The sequence below is a fragment of the Kogia breviceps genome, chromosome 11, assembly GCF_026419965.1.
Source record: "Kogia breviceps isolate mKogBre1 chromosome 11, mKogBre1 haplotype 1, whole genome shotgun sequence".
Taxonomy (NCBI): Eukaryota; Metazoa; Chordata; class Mammalia; order Artiodactyla; family Physeteridae; genus Kogia; species Kogia breviceps.
This window is the reverse complement of record NC_081320.1, coordinates 18,033,870-18,057,013: the sequence shown is the minus strand read 5'-3', so window position 1 is coordinate 18,057,013 and position 23,144 is coordinate 18,033,870. Positions and strand designations below refer to the sequence as shown.

The 23,144-nt window shown below is 38.1% G+C and overlaps 1 protein-coding gene across 2 annotated transcripts in view; it reads left to right on the top strand.

Annotated features, from left to right (window-relative positions):
- CTNNA2 (catenin alpha 2) overlaps nt 1–23,144 on the top strand; it is a 1,184,370-nt gene that overhangs the window by 1,079,820 nt on the left and 81,406 nt on the right. For both annotated transcript variants that reach the window (XM_067007311.1, XM_059079035.2), the window contains exons 10-12: nt 3,105–3,197; nt 3,791–3,947; nt 10,284–10,484. In XM_067007311.1, coding sequence (XP_066863412.1) covers nt 3,105–3,197; nt 3,791–3,947; nt 10,284–10,484 — 451 coding nt within the window. The remainder of the gene's footprint in view (nt 1–3,104; nt 3,198–3,790; nt 3,948–10,283; nt 10,485–23,144) is intronic.

Genomic DNA, 23,144 nt, shown 5'->3' with positions numbered 1-23,144 from the left:
AGAAAGTATTTTATCAGTGCTGGTGATATAATAGATTATAGTTACTACATTAAAAAAAGAACTTTTATTATGGAAAATTTCAAGCATATCTTAAAGTAGAGCCTGTATAATGAACCATCATATAGTATCACACAGCTTCGACCATTATGAACTAATAGCCAGTCATTTTTTCTATACCTCCACCCATTTCCCCTATCCTAAATAACTGTGAAGCAAATCTCAAACATATAATTTCATCCATAAGCATCTCGATATATATATGTGTGTATATATATATATATATATATATATATATATATATATATATTTATTTATTTATTTATATATATATGGCTCTGGACACTTAACTGAAGTATTACTAGGGTATTTTAAAACATTACATTAAAACATATATAAAAGCTATGGACACTTTAAATAAAATAACTGAATTATTACTAGGGTATTTTAAACATTAACCCCTTAATATCATCAAATATTTAGTGAATTTTAAATTTCTTTCATTGTTTTACAATGTACATATATATGTAAATTCATTTAAATATTTATGGATGTTTATATAATGGTTTATTTGTCTATTCAGGATCTATAAAGGTCTGACTTTTTTCTACTAGTTATCACCATCAGGATTTTCATGATGGCATCCATGTAGTTTTATTTTACATGTTTGTCTCTTGGATTTCTGTAAATTGAGAATCAATCCTAAAGCTGATCATTTTCATGTTCTTTTTGTTGTTGTTGTTGTTGCTTTTGGCAAGAACATTTCATAGGTAGTGTACTGTCATTCTATCAAAAGATACATAATATATGGTTCTCTTTCTCTTTCTTATTTATAAATATTTTTATGTCAACAGCCATTTAATACTTGGTCTAGAGCCTTTATCTCATTGAGAGTGCTGGTATTTTCTTACTTTTCATCTTACAAAGATGCAAGCAAAAATTACCCAAGATCTGATTCCTGGAGTATTTTAAAGTTTTCATGTTGTTGTCCTTATATAGAGTCATAAGCCAAACTCTTTAGCAATTGTTCACTGCAGTGGAAAAGTGTGACCTCAAATCTCTGTCACATACCAAGCAAGGATGATAAAAAGCAAACAAAACCATCATCTGCAATCATCATTTCATAAAATGAAAGGTTTTCAACAGCAGAAATGGGAAGAATTAAAGGACAGAATTTTAAATTAAATACATAAATCTTTCTCAAAAATTCATCACACCATCCTGATTTCACATGCCACCGTGGACAGGGGCCACTGCATTCTGGACTCAAACAATGGACTAGAATGTTAGAACTATTGTTTAGCTCCATGACGTTAGTAAACATCTGCTAGAAGGTAATGTGAAAATTTGTCCAGCCAAATTACAAGACTAACAACTTTATCTTTAAGAGTATCTTTAACTTATTATGTATTCAAATCACTATATGCAATTTAAAAAAGCTATTAAAAGGTTACTCTTTAATTCAATAAACACGTATTGAGCACCGATTCTATGTCACATACTTATTCTGGCATTTGGAATATAAAATACAGTAGAATACAAATATAACAAAGATTAATGAAAAAGCAGAATGGAGACAATATTGAAATTGAGAACCTACGTTCTTGCTCTCCCTCCAAGGAGCCTCCTCATACTCCTGGGTGTTTAGTATCCTATGAATGGGTACAAAAAGGCATGTTTGTCTTTCTCTTTGAAAACTAAGTTACATAGTGAAAATTATCTGAAGAATCAAAGGTAAACTATAAAATGTAAGAAAATACATGATAACTTTTGGAACTCAATCTGTGGTTTCTCACAGTATATATTCTCACTGTAATAGACTTAATATGTTCTTTCTTAAAAGCTTCAAAATGGGATTCTTTGCATAATGATTTATTGAAGTCATCTTTGAAAGTATCCCTGGTATCATCATCTATCCATCTCCTTTTGCTGATAAAGAAACAATCCTCCAAATGTGATATGACTTACAGAATGGGTTAGTGGTTGAGTCTCCTGATCTCCAGCTCTGTGCTGCTCTCACTGTTCCACACTAAGGTTTCTTTCACATTAGGAACTATACACATACGCGGTACATTTGAATTTCCCAGAGCATTTAGGCATAGTAGGGAGGCAGTCTTGTTTTGGAGAGCAGAAGTGAACAAAAAAGTGATACAAAAAGGCAGGTGGCCGCAGGACTCCTAGGGATTCTCTCTGCTAGTCATGTACTCTGCTTGCCCTACTGATCCTAGCCCTGGCAGCCCTTCTCTTCTCCTTTGCCCTTTCTAATCCCCATCCTCCTGTCCTCTTGACACCAGCTTGATGGGACTGATCAGTGTTTTGATTATAACTTTGTGTGCTGTTGACCTTGGCCAATCAGGCTGGCCTTGTATTACCAATTCTCACTCCTTGAAGAGAAGGAATAACATTGAAATGCTTCACCTGGGAACTTGAATTCAGTTCAGCTGTTTTGGCTGGTATAGTATGTTTTAAAAATCAAACTTGAATGCCTTTATGGTGGACTTGCATATCCTCATTGGCTGCACACTCCTCCAACTGCCTACTGGATTACACCAAGCTTTTCTATACACTTTTCAGAACTGCCTGGCCCCTGAAAGCATTTGAGTTGACTACTGGTGGGCTGACATCTTCCTGACAGACTGTGACAGGAAGACCTTGGGTTCTTTGGGGTAACAGACACTAATTTTCAGTTTACTATGGGTCTCTTTAAAATCGAAAGCATTGCCTGTGGCATCTCTCTCACTGGTCAGAATTTAGTACTGATGTGGCCAAAATCACAGTGCTTTGCATTCAATAATGAGTCTTAGGGAGTTCAAGTGGGAGTGTAGATGGAGGGGAAAAGAGTTCAGAAGAACCCAGTTAAAATGCATTATTGTGTGTGCTCAAGAATCTTGAAGCAATGATTTGTTATTAACACCTTGCTTTTCTGATAAAAATGCCTACAGACAGAAGACTTAGTAATATTTCGTTTAATACAGAAGGTCCCCTTTATCTCATTTGTGAAAGGATTCTCCTGGATGTCGCGCTCTCCAGGGAAGGTACAAGGTCATGCAACAGTGTATTTTCCCTTGGCCCCAACATCGTTTTCATTCAAATCCTCTTCAATACAGGTTGCCAATTTGGCCTGTTCCATCTCCAACAATGAAGAAGGGGTGAAATTAGTTCGGATGGCAGCCACCCAGATTGACAGCCTGTGTCCCCAGGTAAGCCTCATTTACTTTGTTTCCAAAGCCTGATATTTCAGATATTCTACGGCCCAGCCCTCAGGTCACTCATTTCCTTGCCTTGCCCTCTTTCCTCTCACTGGAAAGTGCTACCCAACATTCATGAGCCATTTCAGGTTCTGCCTTTCTCAAAAAGAACTTCAAACTATTCTAGTCTCTTCAGAATTACTGTGGCGATTATTCTCTTTACCACTCCTATTGACTTTCTTCTATTTGTCTTGGACTGTTATTTCAATGCTCCATATCTATTTACCTTTAGTGTCTCAACCACTAAACTCTATGCTTGCACTTGTAGAACAAGAGTTCTATTTCTGCCACATCTGTGCTAAGTAGGCTTTGTCCAGTAAACACTTTTTGAAACCTATATCTGAAAAAAAGAAGAAAAGCAAACAAAAACTAGTAGTAGTTGATAACCTACTTTAACTTTCATGTTTTGATTGTCCTTCCAAACACTGGGAACACACTTATCTGTGGAAGCTGCAGGGTCCATGGTTTCAACATGGTCTTTGACCTGCTTGTTCCTCTTTTGAAGAGTGTGGTCAATATGTCCCCGGATTGTTTCTAACAAATAGGTCATCAATGCCGCTCTCACACTGGCTGCCCGGCCACAGAGCAAAGTTGCTCAGGACAATATGGATGTCTTCAAAGACCAGTGGGAAAAGCAGGTCCGAGTGCTGACAGAGGCTGTGGATGACATCACCTCAGTGGATGACTTCCTTTCTGTCTCAGGTAATCACAAACGGGCCCCTTACAAGGCAGCCAAAGGAAGAGAACAAGATGAAATGAGGAATATCTTGCAAATATCATGGGTCTGTGTTTCAAGTGCTCTCCTTGGCCCTTTGAGCTTTCAATCATCTCTGCAACTGTGACTGTAACACCCTCTTGAACATTCTTCTCTGCTGTGCATGTTATTTCAAGACACTGAGCCAAAGCATTTGGGGGGAAAACACAAATTTCTGATCAAGATATTAGAAACCTGAGCAGATTATTTAAGTAGAGGTAGGCTCCTTTTTATTTCCTGGAGTTTTTAAAATAGGATGGCCTTTGCTGCATCTGAATCATCCATCTAAAAAAGAGCATGGGATATGAGACTGGTTATGTTTAAAAATCAAAAAACCAATGAGTTATTCCGATTTGGCTGCGTTAAGGGTTTTTTCCTCAATAAGTGCAGTTACCCAGGTTTGTGATAAGCTGGGAAGAAATGTTAGCCACAGAATGAACCCATTAGAAGGCACTTGGGAGCTATTGAGGCTTTGAGCACTTGACCATGAGGTTGTGGAAAGAAGTGAGAGAAAATAACTAGTCACCACTGGAAATTGTAACTTTCTTCTTTGTAAATGAAGCCAGACTGAAGGATGTTGTCGCATTTGAATAACCATGTAGTCAATTTGACCTTTAACCGGGCTCAACAGTGCTGTTTCAAATTTGGTTACCAGCCAGCTAATGGGCCTTTTTCCAAACACATTTGACTAAACACATTTGGCCCAATTCACCTGGAAAAGTCTCTATGGGAGACATGGGGGAGGAGGTCACCAGAAACCTCAACCTCCTTGTGAGGCATTAAAATAACCAAGTGACACCTGAAAATGCAAATTGACCAGGTGTTGACTCTACCCACAGGCTTATGGAACTCACACCTGCCAGCTCAGGTGTGCCCTAGACTTGACCAGGACTTACTGAGGTCTGAGAGGGAGGGGTTGCAGCCCAGCTGGTGGGATCCAGACAGACAGGGCCTCTGACTGCCACAGATTGGGAAAAGGGATTTCTGCAGGAGGCTTAGTGTATTTAGAAACTTTTCTCTAGTTGCAGTCTTTCCTTTCACCAAGAAACTGACGATGAATTCCCACTGGGGGCTTGTGTTTAAAGCTTGTCTGAGGATAGCAGAGTTGAATCTGTAGATCTGATGGTTGGTGGAAAAGCCAACTTTGAAATCATGGAGGGCAGGGCAAGGGAGATGGGAAAAATGAGAGAACACATGCTCAGTATCTATAATTTGTCTGACTTTCTGCTATTTGCTTTAATTCACACCAAAATTTTATAAGATAGGTGTCACTATTCTGAGCCTTCCTTTGAGAAAAGTAAGTCACTGAAAGGTAGGTAACTTAGCAGAGGTGTAATTAAAATCCAGATTATCCTCTTTCCAGAATCTATAGAGTTCTCAGTAAGTCTAGATAGAAGGGAATTTGCCTTTGATGTTTCCAGCTTTCATTGCAGCTCCTTCCCCACCCCCTCACACCTCACTATACCCTCTGGTACCTCCATTCCACTCTCTCTTCCCTCTTGGAAACCTGTCTTATTCTTCATTCTCAAGGTGCTTTGTTTTGGATGACTTGTCAAAGCAACTATTCATTTAAACATACCCATATCCAGGGGTTGGCTGAAAAAGAACTCAATGCGTTGCCATTCCTGGGATTTTTGCTTCACTGATGCATGAGTCCTAACAACATAAAAGATATGCAAGAAATGCATCTTTCATAAGGTGCTTAGAAATTGTTTGGATAGACATATTGGGGATTTGAGCGGTGGGGAACAGACAGATGGACACCAGCACTGAGCATCTTTCTTGTATCTAGTCAGTCTTTGCCAGGATGACTATAGGGGTCCCCAAAAGGGCCCGGGGGACTCTCCAACCAGCCTCAGATCTCACACAGCAATCCTAACAGCCCCTGGAAATCTCACTCTACTCCTCTTCTATCTACAAATGAATACAAAATATCCATATACTACGTTTCTCAAAGAGGCACCATTTCAGAACTTAAAGCTTTCCCAATTTATCCTTTTCTTGAAATGCATGTATGAAAATTTCTGAGGGTAGAGAAAAGCAAGGTTAGGAGGTCTTATCTCAGACTGTTTCAGCAGTGCAAAGCCTTTCTTAATTTTCTTCTACCGGGTCTGCCTCTCTGCCACCTTCCTCCCTGCCATTCCTTTGTGCATCTCATTATTACCAGCAACAAGAAAAGGCTTTGGCTTCTGCTGATAACACTGTGCAGTCCAACCCCAGTGGTACAAGCGCCGTGGCATGCCATGACAGGAAAATGAACAGGCGCTGTCAGGGAGCCAGCCTTGGCAGGACCTGCTAGAGCATGCCTTTGGACTTGACAATCGGAGGCGGCAGGCACCTTTCCACAGATGGGCTTGACAAATGATGACACAGCCCACTCTGTCCTGCTGGTAGACTATAGATACAGCCCGATAGTTGGGGAAACTACTTCTCATCTCCTCTCTGAGCTGGAGCCAAAACATTTGCATCAGTAAATTGCAAGGTTGGCCCAGGAGATATTTTGAAATGGCATTAATGACATTTTATGTATCAGTTGCTTCTTAAGGGAATATCTATTCTGGCAGGAAACTCTATTTTGAAAACAACAACAGAAAATATTTTTTTAAGGGATAGTTTTATTTTTCTTTCTTTCTTTCTTATTTTTTTTTTCATGCTACCTGAACTTGTGTGTCTGAGTGCTTAATTTGTCCATATGAAATGCAACAAGTTTGGCCAGCTATTAACATTACAGGAGCAAAACCAATTTTCAGATGTGGTCTGGGCTTATAAAAAAAAAATGGCTGTATTAGAACACTTAAAACTTTTCCCGCTGGGCAAAAACTAAAATTTTTAATAGTGTCTTAAAATGAGCATCTTGGCATTAATCACATAACAGTTGAATTCTTGGGTTTGGCTCACAAAATAGCAGGCATCTAAGATCTGAAAAAGCTGTTAACTCAATCCCATAATGTCTAAAAGTTTCATTTTGTTTTGTTTGCCTTTTCTTCTTTTATTTGTTTGGTTTTCTTTTGACTCCAGTGTCTTGAGTTTGTTTCATTAAAAAATTCACAGACTGAACTTTGCTTTTGAATTTAGAATCTATAGCTTTAAAGCTTATAATAATCAGGTAGTTTGGTCATCTGTGATTTTTTAACAAGATTACATCTTTCCTGAAATGTAAGGTTGCAAAAATTCAAGGAAGCTTACCACAAAATACATTGCAGACAAATGTTTTATGATGTTTAAAAACCATGCTTTACATCCAGGCATCCAAAGTACCTATAGGGTTTATCCCAGCAATGGAATCGTCTCTGGAATACAGGTGCTTTTTATTATTACTTTCTCTTCTATGTTATTTTCTAGTTGGAACACCATTCCTCTATCTCCTTACTTAATGAATTCTTTCTCCTGAAAATACCGTAGGATAAAAATATATAATCCATTGTCCCTCTTCAATGGACATGTTTATTCAGGATTTCTTCTTTGATTGCCTGCTGTAAGGCGCTGTCAGGTATGAAAATATTAGTTAAGTATGGATTCTACCTTTGAATAATTCACTGCCCTTTTTGATAGATATTAGACCAGAGTAATTCCCAACTTGTGAACCCCAGACCTGAGGATGTAGGGACTTAGGAGCAGAGAAGTTATTACAAGGGGTCCAGGGAAACCATATATAGGCCAAGTGTCATCTTTTGATCAAATAATATGTCTACAAGAACAATATAGCTCTTTTCAAGTGCATTATTGGTACTTAGATTATTAAAGTACAAATTTATTTTAAAACATTCTTTATCATAGTGGCTTTTACATATATATCATCCACTGGTATAACTACCATCATGAGGGAATTGTAATTCATTTTCTTATAAAAGGGGTACCTCTAATTGGGTAAAGATGGGAAATTCAGAGTAAACTATCTGAACATTTCATAAAAAGAGTTAATTAAGAAAACTGAGTCAGTTAGTAAACTGAAAATTAGTAAAATTAATATTTAACTCACACATGATTAATGTGACTAACCATTGAACAAATTAATTGGCAGTTCAATTAAAAGCAATGCTTTTGATATCATGGCCTCCTTCAATTAATGTATACAGTTGACCCTTGAAAAACTTGGGGGTTTGGGGCACCGACCCTCCCTCCACACAGCTGAAAATCTGGGCATAACTTTACAGTGAGCCCTATAGATGGGGACTTCCACATCTGTGGATCCAACCAACCTCAGCTCTGTGGTACTGTAGTATTTACTACTGAAATAAATCCATTTATAAGTGGACCTGCACTGTCCAAACCTCTGTTGTTCAAGGGTCAACTGTAGTTATACCTATGAAAGCATATTCTTTTTCTTGCCTCCTAATTAAATTCGTTGCATATTTTAGTTGGGAAATTAGATTTTAAAAAGTATGATTTCATTTTAGGATATTAGGTCATGAATGGGCTTCTTACATTTTAAATTTTGTTATTTCCAGAGACATTAGTATCTAATGTAATTGACAGATTCCTCTGTTTTACGTTCAATTCCATCTTTAAACTATGCACAGAAAAATGGTAGCTATGCTTATTCTTACATTATGTTATTCAAAGAAAATGCCTGTTTTTGTCATGAACACCCTTGCAGTTGCCCATTTCCAGGGACCACGACATATTTTAATTGTCTGGAGGAATCCAGCAGGGCAGTGAGAGAGACCTATTTGAATTAAACTTCTGTATTTAAAATCCTGTGCCAAGTTTCATTTGAGTAAACCTTTTTTTTTAAAGGTGTCCTTTTAGGTGAGTTTGCATGATCCAATCCAAGATCTCATAAAGAGGTGGTTTCAGAAGTTCCTTAATCAAAATGAAAGCCTTTAAGTCTCTATTTTCACAACTGTCTTTCTCATTTTCTCAGGAAAATATCAACATTCAGGAAATAACTTCTTGTGAGTTTAAGATATCTAAATATTAAAATTTAAACATTTCATTTTTTTCTATTCTAATTTCTATTTGAAACTAGAGAATGTAGAAATCAGAAATTTATAAATAGTTGAGTGAGGAAATCATATTGTATGAGGTCAAACAGATGTTCCTTTATGAAACATGTTATACTTTGCAATTTTCTATCCAATGTCGTATAAAAGCAAATATTTTCTCTGAGTGATTGGTTTAATGAAAGAAGGAGAGATCCATGGGAGAGACTGGGATTTGCTGAGTACCCTCCCATCTCTCCTTCTTTAGGAATTTATAAATCAGAACTAGTTCTAGAAACTTCTTAAAGAGGTAATCATTCAATTTAGTCCTTTATTAACTATTCATTGAATAGTTATAATTTCTTAAGGGTTACCAGATTACTTAAGACTACTTCCAAGCTTGTTCTATTATTCTATTGTGTGTGTATATGTATATTTTCAGCTTAAGTTCTTTTTTGTCCTCAGAGTACTAAACTTTTTGAACATTTCCTTAGAATTCTGTTTCTAAAGAATGTTCAAGGGACATAATAACAGATCTCACATTGGATATGGAAAATACAAAATTGCACACTTGCAAAACTGTAAGGGACCAGACTGCATGTTTCCTCTAGGCTGGTAGAGAGAAAAGCCTCTCATCCTGCCTGCTCAGATTCTGCTTTGGACAATGATGGAGAGTGATCCCTGACCTTGAACTCCAGTCTGAGGGAACCAGCCACAGACTGGATTGTATTTCAATTGTGGGGAACTCTGTGATCCTCTTCACCTGATCAGTTTCCATTGCATATACCTTATGCATGACACAACATAGGGAGACTGATGGGGTGATATCTGTTTATTTTAAAGTCTCCCTTAAATGCTTCCTCAATCAAAACATGATCCAACCCAAAGTGCAACTCTGTACATGTCTAGAAACGTTGCTGCTTGGTGACTTCTTGTTCGCTGCCACTACCACTCTTAAAAGACCTTTTCACCCAATAAATCTTAAACACTGAAACAAAGAAAGAGATATTTTTAAAGTTGGTGGTTCTCAAAGTGTGGTCCCCAAACCAGCAGCATCACCATCACCTGGGAACTTGGTAGAAATGCAATTTCTTGGGCCCAACCCCAGACCTAGTGAATCAGAAACCCTGAGAGAGACACCCAACAGTCTCTATGATGCTACAAATCCCCCAGTTGATGTTCAAGTTTGAGAACCACTATTGTAATGATAAACTACGTTCTTTAAATATAATTTCAATGTTATTAGGCATGTATTGAGATGTACAAGTTGATGGCTTGTGAGTTAATGAATCTATCTTCAATAGGTTTTTAACTGTGTCAGTGGTATAAAATCATATAAATGTGTATGTGTCCTCTCCACAGAAAATCATATCTTGGAGGATGTGAACAAGTGTGTGATAGCCCTTCAAGAGGGGGATGTGGACACTCTAGACCGGACTGCAGGGGCTATCAGGGGCCGGGCTGCTCGAGTCATACATATCATCAATGCTGAGATGGAGAACTATGAAGCTGGAGTTTATACTGAGAAGGTGCTGGAAGCTACAAAATTGCTCTCTGAGACAGGTAACCGTGGATATTAGGTCTGACCAAAATGTCAGCACCATGATTAATTTCCATAACTGAATCAATCTGTTTCATTGTTTCCCATAGGTCTTTCTGCTTCTAAATTACACATGATCATAAAAAGGGTGCTCTTTATTTCTTGAGTTTGAATTGGAATACTTTAGCAGAATAATAATTTATTGTTTTGCAGTATATACTACTCTACAGTTTTTATATATTAGCATTTGATTCTCACAAGGACCTTATGAAGTAGGAAGATTTTTATTATCTCCTATTATGAATGTGAAAATGGAGTTTTGAGTCAGTTAAGAGACTGGGAAAAGGTCACAAGTCTAGAAAATAGTGAATATGTGATTGGAACTTGGAATCTTGAACTTGAAAAACATTTCCCTATCTATTTCTTGAGAAGATAAGGACAACCAAGGAAAAGCATAAAGGCTCTAGGTAGTACATGGACATGAAGTAATCAAAGTTGGTAGCGGTTACTGAAAAAGGGTTAGACTTTAATATAGGCCCTGCTCCTCTAGCAAAGGTTTGCATGCCCTCTTCCAGGGGCATGCGGCTGCCCACTGGGGAATCACGGTCGTGGTAAGACACAGTTACTTATGGGAGCCTGTCATAGCTCTCTGGTACACTGAGATGGAAAAAAGACTTATTTCTACTGAGTTAGCACAACAACCCATAACTTTGGATAGTTGTATCAAAGAGTAGGCTACTTTTAGTAGTTTTTGCTCTTGACTGGTGTCTCTTGGCTTCAGACCCTTTCTGAAATTCCTCATGCCTTGTGTATTTGTATATATGGGGGAATGAGAATAGAGAGAAAGTCCAGGGATGGAGAGAAGACAAATAGAATTAACTCTATACTGGATGGAGTTATGAATGGGTAGGGAATCGGGTCCTCTGTATGCGTAGAAGGAACTTACCTCAGCATCAGTGGGAGTCTTAATGGGTCTATATATGGAATTTGGAACCCACTAGGCTTTTAAAAATAGACATATCTCTGAAAGGTCAGATATAGCAGTGTTCCAAGTTCTACATGATAAGACATGTTAGTAGAAACATGTTTCCTTCTACAGGGAAAAGGTTATTTACAAAGACTTCTGTAGCTATTTGTTAGTCTAGAATAGCAAGAAAAAACAACAGATAAACAGACATTGGTTTCTGTCTGAAATATAAGCAGAAAAGGGCTAGTGCAATATCACATAATAAAGAACACATCTAGGGATCGTTGCTCTTGAGAATCCTCACAGACTTAGAATTAGAAATAATAACAATAATAATACGATATATCCACAATTCAAAAAGAGTCATGTACCACAATGTTCATTGCAGCTCTATTTACAATAGCCAGGACATGGAAGCAACCTAAGTGTCCATCTATAGATGAATGGATAAAGAAGATGTGGCACATGTATGCAATGGACTATTACTCAACCATAAAAGGAAACGAAATTGAGTTATTTGTAGAGAGGTGTATAGGCCTAGAGTCTCTCATACAGAATGAAATAAGTCAGAAATAGAAAAAAAATACTGTATGCTAACACATATATATGGAATCTAAAAAAACAAAATGTTCTGATGAACCAAGGAGCAGGACAGGAATAAAGACACAGATGAAGAGAATAGACTTGAGGACACGGGGAGCAGGAAGGGTAAGCTGGGACAAAGTGAGAGAGTAGCACTGACATATATACACTACTAAATGTAAAATAGATAGCTAGTGGGAAGCAGCTGCATAGCACAGGGAGATCAGCTCAGTGCTTTGTGATCACCTAGAGGGGTGGGATACGGAGGGTGGGACGGAGACACAAGAGGGAGGAGATATGGGGATATATGTATACGTATAGCTGGTTCACTTTGTTATAAAGCAGAAACTAACACACCATTGTAAAGCAATTATACTCCAGTAAAGGTGTTAAAAAAATAATATGATATATCCACATTGTAATTAGCTGAAGTTCAGTACTATTTTTTTTTTTTTTTTTCAAATAGGCTTGCCCTTTGCGTTCAATAGAGCAACACAATGCAAGCCATACAGTATTTCTTTTCTCATCTGGAATTATTAGAAACAGTTATTTTACTCTCCAATTTAAGGACGTTTTTTTCACCCTTAAGGAAACCCTGTCACATTTTTGGAGCTCTCCGTTCCTGGGCCATTACCTTGATTTTGTTACAAAGTCTTAGCTTCCTGTGGTATATCTGACACATAGCAGCATTTCCTTGGATCTGACACTGAGTGAAGAGTGTCAGAGAATGGTGGAGGACATGGAGACAGGAGTTTCAACTCATGAGTGGTTGGAATGTTTACTGCCGTAGATGACATGCAGAGCATATTGCCAACTTATAGGTGACTTTGTGCACACAAAGACTTCAGCATTGTTCAAGAGACATTTTAGATTTCTTTCTTATTGAGACTTGGGGTGCTTTAATAAATAGAAAGAGTGGTGCCCATTAGGTCAAAATCAACATAAAGACAAGGGCAATATGCCTAGCTGATGGAAATATTTTAACATAATTTTCACCCAAAGTCTTGAAATGTAAATAATATTCTGGTTGAAGTTTTTTTAACTGAAAAAAAAATCAATGAAACAGAGCAATCCATCCTGGATTGTTGTTGCTAATGAAGATTTTTGCTCTTATTTGTCAATTTTCAGATCTTTAAAAATTCTCATCTCAGCCCTTCCTTGCAGTGATTGAATACTTGGGGTACTTAACTAAAGGCACCTTCCTGATTCTGATGTCCACATCCAATTCATAATTGAACAGAAAAGATAAGCAAGACATTTAGATTCTTTCTATTTTTCAGCATCTATTGAAGATCACTAGGAAAGAAGCCAGGTAGAAGAGAGTGAAATAAACAGTTTATAAATAACTAGTAGAAAATGGAATACATGTCAAGGAAATGTAGATATTAGTGGGCTAAGAACTAAAATAGAAAAGGTATATAAATTATTTTGCTTCTGTCCCCAATGGTTCTTCTCTTTCCTAAACAGGAACAATATAGTTTCTTTATGGGTAAGTAGAGAGGTTGTCAAAGAAATGAAAGCAAAAACTTTAGCTGTCAGTAGAACAATTGACATACACACAGATTCCTCATGGAAGGAGAATGCCTCTGCTCTGAAGTCAGCAGGGCTTAAGAGAAGGAATGGGGCTTCCCTGGGGGCGCAGTGGTTGCGAGTCCGCCTGCCGATGCAGGGGACACGGGTTCGTGCCCCGGTCTGGGAAGATCTCACATGCCGCAGAGCGGCTGGGCCGGTGAGCCATGGCCACTGAGCCTGCGCGTCCGGAGCCTGTGCTCCGCAACGGGAGAGGCCACAACAGTGAGAGGCCCGTGTAATGCAAAAAAAAAAAAAAAAAAGAGAAGGGATGGTGCTCTGTCACAGTCGCACTGGTCATCTGAACATGTGGAACATGAGATTTAAAATGTGTGATCTATATGGTGACTTAATACCTAGCATTTCTCAATAAGAAATTTCTCTATAAGAAACAAACTAAAAAAAAAAAAAAAAAAACAGCTTTAGCTGTTAAAATTCACTGGTTGCTAATTAGAATTGTTGGAGGATGTTTGAGGAAGAACATAAGAACATAATCACAGAACTGAACATAAGATCAGTTCTGTGATTATGGTTATGCAGAGTTTTGTAGGTTATATAGATTTTATAAAATGGATGAGTCCCCTTGTCAGTGTCTGGCTATGCTAAGGAGGGCTACGTTCTTCAAATAAAAACTCCTATACGGATCACTGATACCCAAATTTCTACCTTTGGGCTAACATTTTGCTCCTGATTTTTTTAAAAAAAAATCTTAGTGCAACGTTGAATTGGTCACTTTTTTATGCAAGTTTATAAAACTGAGAGTACATTTTATTTTGAGGAGAGAACATGGAGCAGTGGGCAAGGAGTGGAAGGTGAGAAGAAGAAGGAAAAAAAAAGGAAGAGTCCAGGACATGGAAGGCAAAGCATCACGTTTTCTTTGGCCTTGCCACCAACCTACCAGGTTCTGCCCAGTTTTATATCTGAGTTGTTAAAGACCCCAAGGCAGAACTTCTCAACCTCTGTATTATTGACATGCAAGTCTTAGTACTTCTTTCTTGGGATGGAGGCCTCTGTCCTGTGCTTTAAGGGTGCTCCGCAGCATCCCTGAACTTACCCCACTAGATGCTTATAGGACCTCTTCCCTTTGCCACTTCAAGTTGTCACAATCAAAATTGTCTCTAGACATTGCTAGATGTTCTTGGGTGGACAGAATAACCCCCGTGGAAAATAACTGCCACATGAGAAATAATATTCCAAAATAAGAGCAACTTTAAACAAGACTAAATGCAGCCTCTGCATGATGGCCATAGGGTACGGTGAAGGGAGTGGAGTGAGAATCTATTACCAAGCATGAAAAAAAAAGGGACAGAATGCTCAAAAAATCTTGACTAGACCAGACTTTGCTGCTAATGGGGTTTTCAAATACAGGCCAACCTCTGTTTATACATGCAAACGATGCAGGTGTGGATCTCTGTACAGAGAGCTCCCACTTTACCTTCACTGCAAGGCTAGAAATTGAGAGAGATCCAAAGAGTGATGAAACAGTCTGTAGTTAATTTTCCATAAATTATTTTACTCAGTAAAGAGTAAGTAAATTTTTTTGAAGAGTGCTTTTTGTCTTGATATGAATGCTGAGTTAATTTGAAAACACGATTTTGTGGATTATTAGTATGTTAAAATTCTAGGGCAACAGTACATAAAAATTTACCTATTTATTTTTTATAAAACTAATCTAGGCAGATGAAAGCACAATAAACTCGATGTACATCAGACTCATTAAATACTAACATATTTGATGGGCTCTTCAATAAAACCTGAATTATAACAAATTGCCAATAGCTTGGTAGCGAGTGCACCCAAGACCCATTTTCAGAGATCTCATTTGCAAAGTCAGATTGCTGTGGAAAGTTGAGGGGCCTGAAAGTACATTCAATGATATTATGTTTAAAGTAGCTCATCCTTCACAGAGCAGATTACATTGAAATGCCATTTTTGTAAATTTGATGGCTGATGCAAATTTGTGGCAATGTCAATATCATCAGGTTGAGAGATCTTTGAGATGCCAGCAGTTCTTTCTTCAGAGGGAGCCCAAAAAGAATAGAAAAAAATGAAGACTTTTTAATGAGGATTCTGTTATTAAGCACTTTGTAAATGAAAGTGAAAATTCCATTATTTTGGAGAACACTTAGGCCAAACAGATGGTATACATTTTTTCAAGACTTTTTTTTTAAAGAACAGTTAAATGCTCACAGCAAAATTGAGGAGAAGCTACTAAGATTTCCCATGATTCTGAATCAATTCCCTGGATTCTGCACATACATGGTATCCCGCATTATCTACATCCCCTACCAAAGTGGTACATTTTGTTACCATTGATGAACCTACACCGACACATCATAATCACGCAAAGTTCATAGTTTACATTTTGGTTCACCCTTGGTGTTGTATACTCTATTATATTTGGACTAATGTATAATGACGTGTATCCATCATTATGGTTTCATACAGTGTATTTTTCACTGTCCTAAAAATTCACTGTACTCCATCTATTCAACCTTCTCCCCCTCCCAATCCCCTGGTAACCACTGATCTTTTCACTGTCTCCATGATTTTGCCATTTCTAGAATGTCATATAGTTGGAATCAAATAGTATGTAGCCTTTTTAGATTGACTTCTTTCACTTAATAGAGATGGTGTAAGTTGTAATTTCATGCTTCTGTTATGTAAAGTTTTCATAAAAGAGGTTTTTTTTTTTTATAGCATTCCTGTGTATTTTGCCCAGTAAGAGGAATGAATAGAAAGGACCCAAACTAGAAATGATAATGAGGGGTACCATTGTGTCAGTACAATGTATAGATGAAATCCAGGTAAGGAATCAGAAGAACTCAATTCCTTGACTTCTAAATGTGACCTTACACAAATTAGTTAATGCCCCTAAGCCTCAAGCTTCTCATGTATTGCCTGATGTTTCATCATCCAAGTATGGTCAATATTATTGATTTGGGGATATATGCTTCACTGTTTCTTGGCTTCCTCATGACTGCACTCAACATGGACAATCACTGCCCATGAATCCTCTGTATAAACCCTCTGCTCCATCTGGACAGGTGTATTTATTATTTTTCAGTTAAAACACATCCATGCTGTTCCCACTCTCCTTCCTGTCATCTTCCCCGTTTTCTCCTCCTCCTCTACATCTGTGTATTGAACTTATCCTTTAAGATCTGACTCAAGTCTCAGCTAGAGACAACAGGGATCTATTTCTATGAGTCTGTTGACATTTAGTACGTCCTCTTCAGTGTCAATGGTCCACAGATAGATTGTCACTTCCTAGAGGCAGGTGTTCTTGTACGTGCCTTGGGTCTAGACAAGTATTATCACATCATTAGCCTTTAATATGTAAGCAGTGATTAAATGAATACGAAAAATTAAGATATGACCTTTTTTTTCAGTGGAGAATATGTCCACTAGCAGCAGCCTTAGGCTTAAAACTCAAGATTCCAGGATAAGTAGAGATGCTTGTTTTCTTCCTACTTTCTACACATCAAAGAAGAGCAATCTTCTTGGCCACTTGGGGGTATGCTTATTTCACTTGGACTGATTTCTGTTGCTAGCGAGATCAAGTTTTATCATTGGACATGTCTGGGTGACCTGCTTATCCCCGTGACCAGAGGCAAGGGGTATGGACAGAAGTAAGATCAATATCAGAAGAAGGCAGTAAGGACAGATTATTGGGAAGACAGAAGTATTAGTTATTAGAGATAGGAAGGACTATTATAGTCTGTCACTTCTCTGTGACTGACCTTGAAATTAAATTATGAAAGTAATGAATTTCCACAGAAGCTGTAATGACTGAGATTCAGCTCAGCCTAGACTTCCTAATATATTTTAAATGCATTTTAATATAACCCTTACTATTGATGTAAAGCATTTTATTTCCCCCTGAAAGGTCAAAATGATTACAATATGGAGGATATGTCTTACTAAGTGGTGGTTGTGCTAGTCTTGGAGGTGGGAAGTCAGAAGTGTAGGAGGAACAAGAGGAAATTTCATTCACTTAATAGCCCTTAAACAGGCAACATGTAGGTTGTCTCAGAGCCTCTTCCGTATGTCTGAAACCTACATACTTGAAGTATTGTACAGATCTGGCTGATGGTTTTTAATATCGATAGTTATTTGTTTTATCCTGAATGCAAATGCAAGGTTTCTTGCTCAGAGAACAAACTTCTTTCTTAGTAACAATAACGTTGCCAGTTCCCTATACCTCATTCTACCTCTCAAGGCAGTGTGATAAGGTCAGATAAAGTCTGCCCACACGAAGGAGGTCCATACTACAGGAGAAGAACCACAGAATTAGGAATCTGAGAGTTTATACAACAATTGGTGCTCAGCTGTCTCCCTCCCCTCCTGAGAGGGAGAGAAAAACCTTCACTCTTTAATGTGAATAAACTCTCTCCAGGAAAGGTCCCCAGGTTGTTACAACCCTTTAGAATATAAATGAATGACTCTTGGTCTTATTCCCTTTTGAAATGTAAACACATATCTCTGGGGAGATAAACCCGTCAATCTCTTTCCAGATTATTTCACCATTTTAGGACTGCTATTGAGTCATACCTTGAACCAGGTTACCAGTCATTTTTGCTCAGAAAGTCCTGGCCATGCAGAAATATGAAAATATCTTCTCTATACTGGCTTGTTTGTAATATGTTCTGCTAGAATTCACACATGACCAGCTTGAAGAACCACCTGAGGAGAATACAACTTGAGAAAATAAGAGAAATACTTTTAAAAAAAATTATTGACTTTATTTATTTTCATCATTTTATTTTATTTTTTATTTTTTGGCTGACTCAGGTCTTAGCTGTGGCATGCGGGATCTTCGTTGAGGCACGCAGGATCTCTCACTGAGATGCGCAAGCTCAGTAGTTGTGACATCTGGGCTTAGTTGCCCCGCGGCGTGTGGGATCTTAGTTCCCTGACCAGGGATCGAACCCGTGTCCCCTGCATTGGAAGGCGGATTCTTTACCACTGGATCACAAGAGAAGTCCCAAGAGAAACAATTTTGGCCTGATAATAAACTTCTAACATGGACGTGGAGGTGGGGTAGGATGGATATAGGAAGGCTCACAATTACACATTTATGGAGCAACATAGTGGAAGAAACAGCACTTTTCTAGTGCCCAATTTTCAAAGTAAAACTAAAAGGAAGACATGAATTTCCAGTTCTGTGTGAGTCATATCATAGACTCCGAATCCTGGGGATTGCAAAGGACATGACACTTCTTTGTCCCTTCAAGGATATGAGGGATCAGCATCCGTGGTAGTGGCCATGGAATGACAGAAGGGCCAGTGCTGGGCTCCACAGGAACTGGTGGCCAGGGTGTATTAACTGGGCACAAGTGAGGCAGCAGTAAGTTCCTTTTACCCATAATCCCTACCACATCAGCAATAGGTGTTGGAATCAAAGAAAGGAAAAATATGTCAACAATCACTTGAATGGGAACATCATTAGAATATTCCAAAAATAGTTTGATTAGGAAAAATAAGAAACTATGCTTGTAGCTGGGATAACATATGGACATAAGGACCAGAGAGATTCTGGATATTCCTGTCAAATTGACCCCCAAATTACCTCCCCACTTGGTTTGCCTTTCTATATTTTACCTGTTCTCTACCACTAGCTGATTTCTTCCTAGAGAAGAAGTGAAGTCTTCTGTAACCATACCAGCCAATCCCACTCCTCTGTAACTCATTACTCACTGTCACTCATTAAGCTCCTACCAGGTGTTGCAAACTCTGTGTTTGCCCATTTTTCTGTCTTAAGGTACCTCTCTGTTCTCTGTCCCCCTCCTATTTTCTATCCAGGAGTGTGTGTGTGTGTGTGTCTGTCTGTGTGTGTGTGTGTGTGTGTGTGTGTGTGTGTGTGTGTGTTGCTTCCTAATTTAATTTTAACCCCTTGAGATCTGAGACTACCTCTTCGTTTCCTCCAGCCTCGATGAGAGTTGAAGCACAAACATGTTTATTAATATAAATAAAAAACATAACTGACATAGAATAATACCTTATTTTAGGGGTTTTTCTCTTTCTAAAAATTACACGCTTAATGATCAAGATCAGAATCTTTTAAACTAAGAGCAATAAATTCCTAGCAATTATTTTATTACATCTTAAAATTTAAAATCTCACTGATGCCAAAATTAACTATTTATCAAGCTAGGTTTCTACAAACACTGTAACCTAAATAAGGCATCATGTTCAATTCTTTACTCATTCCTTAAGTTTCAGAATGAAATGTGCCATCCTTTCCTCTTAACTTATAAACAATTTGTGATTAGTTTTGAAATGCTGATTTTAAAATGTAAGAACTTTCCAAGCAAGCATTTTCTTTCCCTGGGGAAAGGAATTTGTGTCTAGACAAAAGCAGATGCATGCTGCCTGATTCTCTTAGGGTAGTTATCGTGGACAGAATTTAGAAGATTTTTTTTTCCTTCTTCGAAGCAGTCCTTTTTCATCTTTCATCAAACAATTCAGCTCATGGGTTATGTATGGCCTTCTGGAGCTTGAGTTTGATTTTGATGTTTGAAATGTACATTATAATTTTCCAAACATGAGTTTATGAAAATGGCAGCCTTTCGGAACTCCCACAGAGGGAACAGATGACTGACTCTGACGAAAGAAAGTCCAAGAATATACACAGCATGGAAGAATTAGGACTAGCCAGGAGGATGCTGATGGTTGTCTGGAGAGGTAAAAACAGCTGACAAATAGTCACCAGGGGATAGGGAGCAGATTAAGCTGGGCTTCTTTTGTCCTGGCTCCTAGCTTCCAGAGCTCAATATCTTCTACCTTGATTAAGAGTTATCAAGAGAAAGCACAGTGAAAGCTAGTATATCACTGGCCTAGACAGAGAATGATTTCAATTTAGAGAGTTTAAATATTATTTCCATACTCCCTCCTCCACATTTAGAAAACATTTGGGGATACTTTACTCAAGATTCACATCCAATCAATCAGCTAATATAAAATAGTAGTATGCATTTGAGGTAGAAGGAAAACACTTTCACAAGAATATTAAGTTAAGCTGAGAGGTTCTTTTAGAAATAGTGTCTAATTTGAGATAGGGAAGCTGGGTTTGATTTTCTCTTTTCCAGTTACGAGCTTTTTGGTAAAGTCTCTAACTTTTAAAGATTTCCTTTCTTCATGGATCTGGTGAGGTCATACTGTAATACAGTGTTTAACACTGGCTTTCTTGGCAATGAAGATAAAATGAAAATAATAACAGTGAGTTTACAAAATCTTGTCCTGAGGGCGGATTTCATAGGAAATTCATTATTAAAAATGCAAAACCATCAGAAGGGTGATGTAGTCCTACCAAGGAGAGAGCAGGGCATAAAAGCAGGGAAATTCAGTTTTCAGATAAATTGTACCAAATTCCCAATTTTCAGAGATTTCAACACTAATTTGTATGCTATTTTCAATTTACTTCACTCCCACAAGGCCCACTTTTTGGTGATGAATCATGCACGTAGTTGTACTTCCAAGCTCCATCCAAAGGAGACCGGATGATTTTGCCTGCTGTAAACAAAGAAAAAGGGGGCGTGGATGGGTAGATACAAAGGGTCATGGTGTGAAGATGACAATTACAAGAAACACTTACTGTGAATCTTGTGTGCTTGGCACAGTGAGAAGCATCTTACGTACATCCCACTTTTTAGTCCCTTGAAGGCAAGATCATATTTATTTTATTTGCCACTTTATCCCCAGTGACTAAGTACTACCTATGTTTATATTTAAAATTGTATATAAAATTTGTAGAATGTATTATTTTTAAACTTTATGTAAAACCAGAAGGCCCGCTGTTTTACACTTGTGGAAACTGAAGCTCAAACTGGTTAACTTGTAAATAACTATAATCAAATATCAAGATTCAATTAAGCTTCTGCCTGAGTGCAATAAATATACCAGAAACCTAGACCAGCATAGCTGCTACAAATGAATGAACAGAAATTTTAATATGTCTTTCTGACTATTTTTACTGTTATTTCTACTTCTGGCATAGCATATTCTATTATGTAGCTATTGCTGTGTAACAAATCACACCAAAGCTTAATGCGTTAACGTTACAAACCTTTACTATCTCATAGTCTCTGTGGGTCAGGAGACCGACACAGATTAGCTGGGTGGCATTGCCTCAAGATCTCTCTCAAGGATGCAATCAAGGTATGGGCCAGGGCTGCAGTCATCTCAAGGGTCAATTGGTGAAAGACCTGCTTCCAAGCTGACTCATGTTGTTGTTGAAAGGCCTCAGTTGCTCATTTCTTATTGGACGTAAGTCCTCAATTCTTTATTGGCTGTTCACCAGAGGCTTCTCTCCATTACTTGCCGTGGAGGCTTTTCCATAGACCAACTGGCTTCCATCAGGGTGAGCAAGTGAGAGAGCAAGAAAAGGCAAGGAAGATGGGAAGCTAGCACCTTTCTGTAACCTAATTACCAACGTGACACCTTATCCCCCTTTTTATATTCTATTGCTTAGAAGCAAGTCATTAGTTCCAGCCCACTTTCAAGATGACAGGATCATACAAGGGCAGGAATACCAGGAAAGAATGGCCCATCTCAGAGGCTGACTACCACACATACATATTTGCAAACGCATAAAGATGGGACAAACAATAAGGGTGATGACTAGCATAATTAGGATAGACTATTAAGACATATGAACAGATCCCACAACATGGATTTAATAGGGACATGTTTAACTTCTGCCATAATGTACCTATTTCTTCGTGCAGTGCCTTCCATTGCGTCTAGATAGAGCTATGCAGTATCTGGCCAGGAGGGGAGAGGATAATAACAGAGCTGGACAGTGAGGAAAAAAAAGCCAAGATTGGCACAAAGTGATTGGAGGGGAGAGTTGGAGCAGAGAAGGACAGATTTGAGAAATTGTACAGAGAAACAAGACAAAGCTAGTACATAATTCAAAGGTAACAGTGTACATGTCAAACGGAAGAAAGAATCTAATGACATTACTAGGGAACATTTCATTTGACTTAGTATCAGAGATTCAAACTTTAATCTCAGAAGAAGCTGAGTGGTGATGAAAATCATAACCGGTGTTAGAGCGAGTGTGCAAAATCAAGAAGTAAAAGTCTGGATAATGCAGGAAATGCTAGCCAAGTGTTTCAACAAGATTATGGCCACTCTTGTGCTTGTAGGAAAACCTCTACATCTACTGGGAGTGCATGGGTCTATAAATTACATACAGTAATGAAATAGCCTTTGTTCATGAGGTAGACTTATCGATCCACTTGATTATTTCTTGTCCAATAGGTAGAAACATAAGCAGCCCTAAAAAGAATTCTGAGCTCAAGATTTTGGAAGGTCCCTGTTTGGGATGGGGGGACCCTAGAACATCCTCTAATGACTTAATTATAGGTCATGAAGTTCTTTACTAAAGTTACTGAATCAATATGAAACAATGACCAGAGGCTATGATTTGTCCTCCATCATTTTTGAGTGTTACCAAAGCAACAAATGTGTTATAGCTTCAGTTTGTGTTAGTTCCTACTTCTACACTAGTAAGACTTGGAGCTTCAGACTCAAACAGGCTCCTTTCTAATTGATGATG